General features: G+C 37.4%; 1 protein-coding gene across 2 annotated transcripts in view; it reads right to left on the reverse strand.

Moving 5' to 3' along the window:
• The window catches only part of LOC131102802 (protein kinase C beta type), a 96,352-nt gene that overhangs the window by 10,297 nt on the left and 72,671 nt on the right, over positions 1–13,384 (reverse strand). Inside the window, exons 16-17 of one of the 2 annotated variants that reach the window (XM_058048358.1) lie at positions 10,819–10,959; positions 1,133–6,620 (exon numbers count right to left, since the gene is read on the reverse strand). In XM_058048358.1, coding sequence (XP_057904341.1) covers positions 6,444–6,620; positions 10,819–10,959 — 318 coding nt within the window. In that variant the 3' untranslated portion in view covers positions 1,133–6,443. Of the gene's footprint in view, positions 1–1,132; positions 6,621–10,818; positions 10,960–13,384 lie in introns of those variants that run through there. The other variant, XM_058048359.1, reaches the window with a different exon arrangement.

Genomic DNA, 13,384 nt, shown 5'->3' on the forward strand with positions numbered 1-13,384 from the left:
AAAATAAAAAATAAAAAATAAAAAAATAAAAAAATAAAAAAAAATAAAAAAAAAATAAAAAAATAAAAATAAATAAATACATGGAGGGCTTGCAACTTGCTCCAAATTAAATCTTTTAAACCAGAAAATATTAGAACGCCACCCCTGACGAGCATGTTACCATAAGTGTTTTTTTTTTTTTAAGTATACTTTTCAGTGCATAAAATAAAAGCTTTTTTCCCCCGCCAACAGGAAGGTGATACTATGTTTCATTGTATTCTTACTTTCGCTTAAAAAGCGGGTGACTTCCTGTACCAAAACGGAAATAAGATGGCGGCACAACGATCAAATCATGGTTGGTTTTATGTGACCGACTGACACCGTTTAAAATTTGCTGTGCAGTTCAAAGTCTGCTCTTTTGACCCGAATCGAAACGGAGACGTAGACGGCGGGTGTTCAACAAGTAGAGCTCGAATCCAGAGCGCCTCTGCTGGTTGCAAAAAATATTGCACTACATTTTGTCTCAAGACGTCCTTCTTTACCCACTCCCGTACGTTGTGAGCCTCATGCCCTACGATATACACGACACTCCAAATCGTCCGATGCGGAAAAGACTGGAGAAGGTGAGCGAAACCCGGCATCAAACGTGCGGCTTCGGCGGCTCAGCAGGCCCGCGCGTATGTAGGCCGTGTTGTGCATGTTATTTCCTTGAAGTCATCAAACCTGCGCTTCCCCCCCCCCCCCCCCCATCAAGGAAAGGCTCTTATGATAAGTGGCAGCCATGAAATATGCACAGCCTGTCGTAGCCGCCTGCCTCGCTTGGTTTGGCGCTGCCTCCCCCCCCACCCCCCCCGTGCCCTCCTCGCCTCCTTCATTGTTGGCTTCTTCCTCTCTCCTCTTCGTCTGTTTTCCTTCTCTCTCTCTCTCTCTCTCTCTATCCAATCTAGTGAGAAACCTCCCCATCTGTCAGCCTCCATCACTCTAATCTTCCCTCTCCTCACTGTCCCTCTCCCCCGTTGCAGCAGCTCTCGGGGGTTGCACCACTTTGCTAAATGCACATGCAGCAGCGTGAACGCCGCACCCGCCGTGGTTCGTTTTTTTGGGGCGTTTTGGAAGATAGCGCTGAAATCACCGAGACCAGCAGCCCTGCACACACGTCTAACCTGTTTATTATTTTCAAGCACGGTTTTGTGAAACATAGAAATTTGGCACATGGAACAAAAAAAAACAAAACAAAAAAAAAACATTATAAAAAGCCTTTTCTCACCCCCGCCGCCATGTCCATGTGGCGTTATTTGCACACAAAACAGCAGTTGAGTGACATGTTGGAAGCGTCGCAGACACAAAAACAAACACTCTTATAGGTTAAATGTAAATACTGAAAAGCCTTCATGATAATAACATTTTTCATGCAGAATTATTCTTATTTTGCTTGCACCTCTTCCCCGCTCCTTTACAGTACGGACCGTTTTCACGTATTTATCAACATTACACACACTTTCGCTCTCTCCTAAGTAGCAACAACGGAGGTTGCGTCATCAACTTATCAGCGTTTAGCAACACAATCGCTCAGAAAATTTGTTACAAAGTTTTCCACCACAGACTTATTGAAATGTGAATTAGAATCGAATGAAATGTAATATTAGCTCAGAATATGTTGTTACCGTACACAAACCGGCCACAGCATTGCACAATTCATTTTTTGGTATGGCTCATATTCATATTCATATTCGAAGAAGTGCAGAGTTAAGTCCCTTTTTCTGATAACGCAAGAAAGTGGCTAATGATTAATCAGTTGTATTACAGGCAGGCCCATTCAAAAATGCTTTATTTAACTCTTTTTTTGGTTTTATTTACATTGTGATAACGATTGAATGCTCTTGAATGCAACTTGTATCTTTTGCCTGAGCTCAGCAACAGACAGGCAAGTTCAAAAATGCTTTATTTATCTCTTTTTCTTGGTTTGATTAGTTTTGTTTACATTTTGAAAACGATTGAAAGCTCTTGAATGCAACTTGTATGGTTTGCCTGAGCTAAACAACAGGCAGGTCTATTCAAAAATGCTTTATTTATCTCTTTTTTAAAGTTTGATTTGTTTTGTTTACATTGTGAAAACCGTTGAATGCTCTTGAATGCAACTTGTATCTTTTTCCTGAGCTAAGCAACAGGCAGGCCTATTCAAAAATGCTTTATTTAGCTCTTTTTTGGGGTTTGATTTGTTTACATTGTGAAAACGATTGAATGCTCTTGAATGCAACTTGTATCTTTTACCTGAGCTCAGCAACAGGCAGGCAAGTTCAAAAATGCTTTATTTATCTCTTTTTCTTGGTTTGATTTGTTTTGTTTACATTTTGAAAACGATTGAAAGCTCTTGAATGCAACTTGTATGGTTTGCCTGAGCCAAACAACAGGCAGGTCTAGCCAAAAATGCTTTATTTATCTCTTTTTTTAAAGTTTGATTTGTTTTGTTTACATTGTGATAACGATTGAATGCTCTTGAATGCAACTTGTATCTTTTTCCTGAGCTAAGCAACAGGCAGGTCTATTCAAAAATGCTTTATTTATCTCTTTTTTAAAGTTTGATTTGTTTTGTTTACATTGTGAAAACCATTGAATGCTCTTGAATGCAACTTGTATCTTTTTCCTGAGCTAAGCAACAGGCAGGCCTATTCAAAAATGCTTTATTTAGCTCTTTTTTGGGTTTGATTTGTTTTGTTTACATTATGAAAACGATTTAATGCTCTTGAATGCAACTTGTATCTTTTTCCTGAGCTAAGCAACAGGCAGGCAAGTTCAAAAATGCTTTATTTATCTCTTTTTCTTGGTTTAATTTGTTTTGTTTACATTATGAAAACAATTGAATGCTCTTGAATGCAACTTGTATCTTTTTCCTGAGCTAAGCAACAGGCAGGCAAGTTCAAAAATGCTTTATTTAGCACTTTTTTAAAAAAGTTTGATTTGTTTTGTTTACATTTTGAAAACGATTGAATGCTCTTGAATGCAACTTGTATGGTTTTCCTGAGCCAACCAACAGGCAGGTCTAGTCAAAAATGCTTTATTTATCTCTTTTTTTAAAGTTTGATTTGTTTTGTTTACATTGTGAAAAACGATTGAATGCTCTTGAATGCAACTTGTATCTTTTTCCTGTGCCAAGCAACAGGAAGGCCTATTCAAAAATGCTTTATTTATCTCTTTTTTAAAAGTTTGATTTGTTTTGTTTACATTGTGAAAACCATTGAATGCTCTTGAATGCAACTTGTATCTTTTTCCTGAGCTAAGCAACAGACAGGCCAATTCAAAAATGCTTTATTTATCTCTTTTTTGGGTTTGATTTGTTCTGTTTACATTTTGAAAACGATTGAATGCTCTTGAATGCAACTTGTATCGTTTTCCTGAGCTAAACAACAGGCAAGGCCATTCAAAAATGCTTTATTTATCTCTTTTTTTGGGGTTTGATTTGTTTTATTTACATTGTGAAAACCATTGAATGCTCTTGAATGCAACTTGTATCTTTTGCCTGAACTAAGCAACAGGCAGTCCCATTCAAAAATGCTTTATTTATCTCTTTTTTTTTTGTTTAATTTGTTTTGTTTACATTATGAAAACGATTTAATGCTCTTGAATGCAACTTGTATCATTTGCCTGAGCTATGCAACAGGTAGTCACATTCAAGTTTTTCTAGTTTATAATTAGAATTCTTATTATTTTCACAATTTGATTGTTTTTTTTATTGTGAAAACTATTCATATTCTATTCTATATTCATATTCTATTGACGTTACTGAACACAACTCGCCTCTTTTGTAATTAATCTAGAATTAATCTGGAGAATAGGTGGAAATATATATATATATATATGCATTTCATCGGCTCGTGCATGTGTACCTAATGTTGTGGCCTGTCAGTGTATGGTTATGTAACCTGGCCAATGGTGAATGATGCAGGTATGGACAGCAATCTGCTGTGTGATATGGGTTTTTGCTCATCACCACATTAGCTGCCGGGGGGGTTAAGATGCAGACACAACCTCGGGGGAAGGTCGCCGGTGCCAAAATATGACTTCCTGTCAAAGAAAAGATTATTGCTATCTAAGTCGAAATAAACATAAACAAAAACACAAGAGACGGAGTTTCTTCGTCAGAGTTCAGCGTGGACACTTTCATTGCAACATGCAGAAAGATACTCGACAAAAAAAACATCACGCCTTTTCTCAAGTCAGCATATAGTAGTTGCCCCCGGCAACGCAGCAAAAAAAAAAACCATCACAAAACGTCATCCAAAATTCCTACGAGGAAAAACGGGCAGCGCCGCCTCAGCGCAACCCACGTGCAACATTCGCTTGGGTTTAAAAAGTCAAAGAGCGCTCGCTGTGAAGCAAGACGGAGCCGATGGCCAAACCAAAAAAAAAAACGGACACAAGCACACGGCGGGGCCAGGCAGGCGCAGCGCGGCGCGGCGCGGCGACATCGGGCATGCGCTCAGCGAAGTGCATTTCACCCCATTCACGCACACACATATACATGTATATATTATGTAAACAAACACGCAGGTATCGCAGCCATGCTTTTGTAAAACACACAAAAAGTCTCGTTTGTTGCTTACTAAAAGGATCTAAAATGAGAAGAATCCTTGTCTCTCCAACGGGACTCGTACGTCTTCTGTATTTTACCATCATGACCCCAAACAACACACACAAGCATCCCGCATGACGGTAAAATACAGCGAGTAGTCCATTATCCATATATTACCCATGTAATAAACTCATGCACGAGAATTGTCAGGCATTCCGAGTATACTAGAGAAGAATAAACATACAAAAAAAAAAACACTAAAGGTTACCATCCACGGTTTTAAAAGAGCACACCGGAATTGCAAGCCAAACTCGGAGCGTGCTGGAAGAGCCAAGGAATGGATTGGGAAAAAAAATAAAATAAATTTAAAAAAATAAAAAGGAAAGGGAATGCTGCCTTGTTGTTATTGTCGGATTTTGTTGTGTTTGTGTGTGTGTGGATGTGTGTAGTATTTTTTGCTCACACTGCACAACCAACCTCTTCTGGTTTGAGTCAAAAATGGAAAAATTATGTCAGAAAAATATGGTTTGTTATTGCACTGGTATTACTAGTATTGACTATTATTATTTATCACATGACTACTAATGTTACTTAGAGTTATGCACGAACATATATGTATGTATATATAGTATTTTGTTATGATTATCTCCAAAACAAGTCACCCCCATGCTTATCACCTGATTCCAATCTGGTGTCCGGGCATGTGAGTCTGCCCTTTCAGCACAGGTTGTGTTATATTGGGGGTTTAGAAATGTAAAGGTGCAAACCAACAACTTGAGTTGTAGCTTTTCTTCCCGTCACTCACACATCGACACGTCGAGTGATGCAACCAGGACGTAAAAAATATTTTCAATGCAATCTTCTATTGCTATATGCTAATTTACTGATTAAAACATGATTTAAAAAAGATTGTATTAATTTTTAAATTTTTAAATAATTAAAAAAAATACCATAAAATACAGAAAAAAAAGAATTAATTTTAAACTTTTTTTCTACATTGAATTTAATTGAATGACACTCTTGTGTCTTCCTCACCAGGAAGTATCCTTATATTGGGGATTTAGAAATGTAAAGGTGCAAACCAACAGTTTGAGTTGTAGCTTTTCTTCCCGTCACTCACATATCGACATGTCGAGTGATGCAACTAGGACGTAAAAAATATTTTCAATGGAATCTTCTATTGTTATATGCTAATTTACTGATTAAAACATGATTTCAAAAAGATTGTATTAATTTTTAAATTTTAAAATATATATTTTTTAAAAAATCATAAAAATACAGAAAAAAAGAATTTATTTTTAACTTTTTTTCACATTGAATTTAATTGAATTACACTCTTGTTTTCCTCACCAGGAAGTACCCTTTTATTATGTTGGTGCAAACTAACAACTTGAGTGGTAGCTTTTCTTCCCGTCACTCACACATCGACATGTCGAGCGATGCAACCAGGATGTAGAAAAATATTCTCAATGCAAATTCCCTTTTGCTATTTTACCGATTAAAACATGATTTCAAAAAGATTGTATTAATTTTTAAATTTTAAAATAATTTTTAAAAAATACCATAAAAATACAGAAAAAAACAATTTATTTTAAACTTTTTTTCATATTGAATTTAATTGAATTAGACTCATTTATCTTCCTCACCAGGAAGTACCCTTCTCATTATATGGTTTTATATTTTTGTTAAAGGGCCGGTACTTTATTGAGCATGGTTTTATGTATTTAATATTTAAAATGCTTATTTTTTATGGCATGCAAAAATGCACCAAAGTGAGTATTTCGGACTTGAGAAGAGGCGGGTTGCAGCAGTGTGAACAAGAAACGCTATCGTGAGTGCACGGTTTGATGTTTGAGGTGCGTGTCCGTGTGTCATGTCCGTGCCAGAGCTTCAATCAAGCCTGCTCGGCGGCAGGGGCGGTCGCAGCGCTTCCGGGGAACTCCGGGTTGATAAAAGAGAATCCTTGGAACTCGTCCTGGTCCAGGTTCTGAATCACTTCCTCGTCGGGAGGGGTCAGCACCGGCGGGTGGCGTGTGAAAAAACGATCAAAGTTCTCAGCATCCCGTCCACACTGTTGAGGAGGGTGGGACGAAGGGAGGGCGGATATGGGGGGGGGAGGCAGGGAATGGACAAGAACGGATGGATAAAGGAGAGGGACACAAAAGAAAGGGGAGGAGGGGGGGGGGGGGTGGCGGGTTGAGGCAGGGAGTGAGATGACATCACTTGAACATGGTTTCATATCAGCTCCGTGTTACACTCCCGGCTGTGGATTGGGATCATTCCGTGGATGGCATTCATAAAGTCAGATTCCGAGATCGCTCGGAATAATCCCAGCACACCTGAAGAAGGTGGCTGCATTTTTCCACAAACATCCGAAACATACAAAAACACGACAAGGCCGCAGACCTCAAACACACCGTGGTCGTGCACTTGGAATTTTTTAAAAAAAATTTCCCGTATTTTCCTTATACATCAATTCCCTAAGTGCATGAAACAAGTTATTAACGGAAAAAGGATACTTCTCCGACATGCCCCCCCTCCCCCCCACGGGGGATTTTAAGACAAGCTGTTTCTTGTTTTGCATCTCCATCAGGGCGCTGAGCTTTAATGAAGAAAACAAGAATACGCCATTCTCTGACAACGTCACCCTGAGGAACGCCATAAACTCATTAAATCTGCGTTTCTCTCAAAAAAGCCACTGTTTATAGTTTGGGGAAATATGGGAAATACAACCTGGTCAAAATGTTTTTTCCAGCTAATTGCTGGTCTTTTAACCTCTTTTAGGGAACCCCAATGGGACAATGTTGCCATATTGGGAGAAGCAATAAAGTGTCTTTGTTAAAGGGCCGGTACTTTATTGAGTATGGTTTTACGTATTAAATATTTAAAATGCTTATTTTTTGTGGCATGCAAAAATGCACCAAAATGCAGGATGGATGGAAAATGGCGGACGAAACCGCCATTAAGACACGATCACGGATGTATTTGAAGCATCAAAAAGTGAGCCGGTCACTTCACCAATGCTATTTTACTGATTAAAACATGATTTCAAAATTTTTTATTATTTTTTACATTTTTAAATAATTTTTAAAAAATACCATAAAAATACAGAAAAAATAATTTATTTTAAACTTTTTTTCATATTGAATTTAATTGAATTACTCATTTGTCTTCCTCACCAGGAAGTACCCTTCTAATTCTATGGTTTTATATTTTTGTTAAAGGGCCGGTAACCTTATTGAGTATGGTTTTAAGTATTAAATATTTAAAATGCTTATCTTTTGTGGCATGCAAAAATGCACCAAAATGCAGGATGGATGGAAAATGGCGGGCGAAACCGCCATTAAGACACGATCACGGATGTATTTGAAGCATCGAAAAAGTGAGCCGGTCACTTCACCAATGCTATTTTACTGATTAAAACATGATTTCAATTTTTTTAAATTAATTTTTAAATTTTAAAATAATTTTTAAAAAATACCATAAAAATACAGAAAAAGATCATTTATTTTATACTTTTTTTCGTATTGAATTTAATTGAATTACTCATTTGTCTTCCGCACCAGGAAGTACCCTTCTAATTTTATGGTTTTATATTTTTCTTAAAGGGCCGGTACTTTATTGAGTATGGTTTTAAGTATTAAATATTTAAAATGCTTATCTTTTGTGGCATGCAAAAATGCACCAAAATGCAGGATGGATGGAAAATGGTGGACGAAACCGCCATTAAGACACGATCACGGACGTATTTGAAGCATCAAAAAGTGAGCCGGTCACTTCACCAATGCTATTTTACTGATTAAAACATGATTTCAAAATTTTTTATTATTTTTTACATTTTTAAATAATTTTTAAAAAATACCATAAAAATACAGAAAAAATAATTTATTTTAAACTTTTTTTCATATTGAATTTAATTGAATTACTCATTTGTCTTCCTCACCAGGAAGTACCCTTCTAATTCTATGGTTTTATATTTTTGTTAAAGGGCCGGTAACCTTATTGAGTATGGTTTTAAGTATTAAATATTTAAAATGCTTATCTTTTGTGGCATGCAAAAATGCACCAAAATGCAGGATGGATGGAAAATGGCGGGCGAAACCGCCATTAAGACACGATCACGGATGTATTTGAAGCATCGAAAAAGTGAGCCGGTCACTTCACCAATGCTATTTTACTGATTAAAACATGATTTCAATTTTTTTAAATTAATTTTTAAATTTTAAAATAATTTTTAAAAAATACCATAAAAATACAGAAAAAGATCATTTATTTTATACTTTTTTTCGTATTGAATTTAATTGAATTACTCATTTGTCTTCCGCACCAGGAAGTACCCTTCTAATTTTATGGTTTTATATTTTTCTTAAAGGGCCGGTACTTTATTGAGTATGGTTTTAAGTATTAAATATTTAAAATGCTTATCTTTTGTGGCATGCAAAAATGCACCAAAATGCAGGATGGATGGAAAATGGTGGACGAAACCGCCATTAAGACACGATCACGGACGTATTTGAAGCATCAAAAAGTGAGCCGGTCACTTCACCAATGCTATTTTACTGATTAAAACATGATTTCAAAATTTGTTATTAATTTTTACATTTTTAAATAATTTTTAAAAAATACCATAAAAATACAGAAAAAAGAATCTATTTTAAACTTTTTTTCATATTGAATTTAATTGAATTACTTATTTGTCTTCCTCACCAGGAAGTACCCTTCTAATTCTATGGTTTTATATTTTTCTTAAAGGGCCGGTAACTTTATTGAGTATGGTTTTACGTATTAAATATTAAAAATACGTATCTTTTGTGGTATGCAAAAATGCACCAAAATGCAGGATGGATGGAAAATGGCGGACAAAACCGCCATTAAGACACGATCACGGACGTATTTGAAGCATCAAAAAGTGAGCCGGTCACTTCACCAATGCTATTTTACTGATTAAAACATGATTTCAAAATTTGTTATTAATTTTTAAATTTTTAAATAATTTTTAAAAAATACCATAAAAATACAGAAAAAAGAATCTATTTTAAACTTTTTTTCATATTGAATTTAATTGAATTACTTATTTGTCTTCCTCACCAGGAAGTACCCTTCTAATTCTATGGTTTTATATTTTTCTTAAAGGGCCGGTAACCTTATTGAGCATGGTTTTACGTATTAAATATTAAAAATACTTATCTTTTGTGGCATGCAAAAATGCACCAAAATGCAGGATGGATGGAAAATGGTGGACGAAACCACCATTAAGACACGATCACGGACGTATTTGAAGCATCGAAAAGTGAGCCGGTCACTTCACCAATGCTATTTTACTGATTAAAACATGATTTCAATTTTTTTTAATTAATTTTTAAATTTTAAAATAATTTTTAAAAAATACCATAAAAATACAGAAAAAAATAATTTATTTTAAACTTTTTTTCATATTGAATTTAATTGAATTTATTCATTTGTCTTCCTCACCAGGAAGTACCCTTCTAATTCTATGGTTTTATATTTTTCTTAAAGGGCCGGTAACCTTATTGAGCATGGTTTTACGTATTTAATATTTAAAATTATTTTCTTTTGTGGCATGCAAAAATGCACCAAAATGCATATTTTCGACTTGAGAAAAGGAAGGATGGATGGAACGTGGAGCAGAAAGAACAACAACACATTTCAGGGTGGCTAAGTACGAACAGGAAGTGACAGCCCAATCCAACAATCCAACCGTTGTGGCTGGCAAAAAAACCCCATAAAAAACAAAAAAAATAAACAAAAAAAAGTCAACCAGCCAGTCCGAAACCGCCAATGGAAATAATCCTGTGATGACATCACAATACTTTTTCTTCTCACCCAACTACAACAGTTCGAGTCCGATACACACACACAAACAAAACACAAGGTCGTTTTAGGCGGTTTTGCCCGACTGCTACCCGCTCACCGATTCCCTGGAGGACCAACTCTTAAACTCTCGCCGACCTCAAGCAAACACTAAAAAAAAAAAACTCATTCAGTCCGCACACGTCTCCAAAAACACCAGAAAACCTGCAAGGTCACGACCTTCTCAACATCATAAAACAGCTCATTCCCTTCCATCATCATCATCATCATCATATCCTGACTTACCTGCGATTGTCCCATCCAGGAAAGGAAACGGACAGAAAGTCAGGGACAAAGTCAACAATAACGTATTGAACATTACAAACGACAAGTTCGACCCCAATTGCGCTTTTTTTTTTTTTTTTTTTAAACCGAGGATGCAATGGCGGGAAACTTACAGCTCTGGGTTTGAACGGCGGCTGCACTTCCTTGTTTTCCAGCTTCTCCCAATCCATGTAGCGGAAGAAGCTGTGATCCCGGATGTCTCGCTCCCCTTCCGGACCACAGCCCAGACGCTTAGCCGGGTGTTTGGTCATCAACTGGACAGACGGAGACAAGAAAAGGGGGGATTATTTGATTTTTGGGGAGGCGTCTGGCAACCCGTGAAGGATTTGTTTCTGGTATTATTTGCTGTTACGCTTAACTTTTTTGTTGCTTTCAAGGACCTCTGAGTATTGCAATAATACCGATCCATTAAACTATTCTGTGCTAGCCAAGTACTGCTAACATTTCTGTACTTACTTCAATATGTATACTAATGGGCGGCACGGTGGTCGAGTGGTTAGCGCGCAGATACGTTGATATGTAGTATTCTACACTGACCAGTAGGTGTCGGTAATGTTACTATATTTGGTTATAGGAGTGTAAAGGTGACTATAGGGGTGCTATTTCATGTCAAGAGGGCTCTAATGTTAAAAAGTCTATTTGGAAGGTCATAAACGCGAGGAGACCAGGGTTCAATTCCACCCTCGGCCATCTCTGTGTGGAGTTTGCATGTTCTCCCCGTGTATCCGTGGGTTTTCTCCGGGTACTCCGGTTTCCACTCCCACATTCCAAAAACATGCTAGGTTAATTAGCGACTCCAAATTGTCCATAGGTATGAATGTGAGTGTGAATGGTTGTTTGTCTATATGTGCCCTGTGATTGGCTGGCCACCAGTCCAGGGTGTACCCCGCCTCTCGCCCTAAGAAGACAGCTGGGATAGGCTCCAGCACCCCTCCGCCGTGACCCTCGTGAGGATAAGCGGTAGAAAATGAATGAATGAATGAGTTCGCCTCCTATTTTGTGTGGAAGTGGTTTGTCTATATGTGCCCTGTGATTGGCTGGCCACCAGTCCAGGCGACCTGAAGACAGCTGGGATAGGCTCCAGTATACCCATGAGGATAAGCGGTAGAAAATGAATGAATGTGCACTTGGGTGGGGGAGGGGGGGGGGCGTACAGCAATGAATTTCGCACACAATAAAACTAAAATAAAGTAAAATTATTCTAACAACATGCATGCTAGGTTAATTAGCGACTCCAAATTGTCCATAGGTATGAATGTGAGTGTGAATGGTTGTTTGTCTATATGTGCCCTGTGATTGGCTGGCCACCAGTCCAGGGTGTACCCCGCCTCTCGCCCTAAGAAGACAGCTGGGATAGGCTCCAGCACCCCCCCGTGACCCTTGTGAGGATAAGCGGTAGAAAATGAATGAATGAATGTCTACTATATTGGGTGATAGTAGTGTAAAGATGACTATAGGGGTGTTATGTCATGTCTAGAGGGCTTTAATACTGTTAATACCGTATTTATAAGGTTGCGAGGCCTGGGATGATTTAATGATGAATTAATCACACAATACACAAAAATTAACTCAATGTGTACGCATGTATGTTTTCCTGGTAGAATGAGGGTTCACTCTGTGCATTGTTACAAAGAACAACAGCATGAACAGAGTGAGACTTATGGTCAGTCATACAGTTTTTGGGTGGAGGCGGGGCTGTTAGCAGAAATTAAATCAGAATATTGCAATATTTTTTTGTGTACTTTTCTTAAAAGTAGTGTCATGTGACAGCCCTAATTGTTGCCTTGCATGGCAGGACACACACCGACAGGTATCTTATGGCAAAAACGTTAACGTGCAGTCTTTGACTGGCAGAAACAAGATCATTTATTTTCAATGGAGTCTTTAAATCAGCAAGGATTCACACTCGCGCCTCTTCTGTCGTCTTTCACCACATTTGTATCCCCACAGGCAAAATGAAAGAGCATTTATAATGCCTGTCCACGCAAAAACCTTAAGAAAGGCACCAAGGCCAGTGACGTCAGTGTGTGTGTGTGTGTGTGTGTGTGTGTAGGTGGGGCGTGCCTCCCTCGGGAGCAGCAGTCATAGCTCATTACATTAGAAGTAAAATAACATTTTCCACGGGTCACTCGACTTTATGTGCCGCACACACACACACACACACACACACAGACGGATATGTGAGTGCACGTACACCGACACACGCTCTCCTAGATAAACACAAAAATATAGAAATTGATTTTTTTACTAGTGGTATTACACACTCTGCTTCTCTGGTGCTGCTTTTTAGGCACCTGACAGACAAAATAGTGGGATGCATTTAATACCACACCTGTGCTGGTTGCAACACATTTATCATATTATATATGCTGAACCCATCACATACTGATGCAGTTCCTTAAAAAAAAATATATATATATATATATATATATATACAGTACTACCTTGACAATATTTTTTATAATATAATATAATAGTTTAATAATAATAATATAATAATATAATAATAGTTTGGATGGTCTTGCAACTTATTATTGATAAAAATATGTCATAATGCTGCCTTTAAGTTAAAGTGGGGAGGTCCATGTTTTTTGGCGACACCTAGTGGCCGCAATAACTCATTGTGTTGAGATTGTGACAAAGTTAGGCACACAAATTGAATAATAATAATAAATTTAA

This window comes from Doryrhamphus excisus, chromosome 15 (genome assembly GCF_030265055.1).
Source record: "Doryrhamphus excisus isolate RoL2022-K1 chromosome 15, RoL_Dexc_1.0, whole genome shotgun sequence".
In the NCBI taxonomy this organism is placed as follows: Eukaryota; Metazoa; Chordata; class Actinopteri; order Syngnathiformes; family Syngnathidae; genus Doryrhamphus; species Doryrhamphus excisus.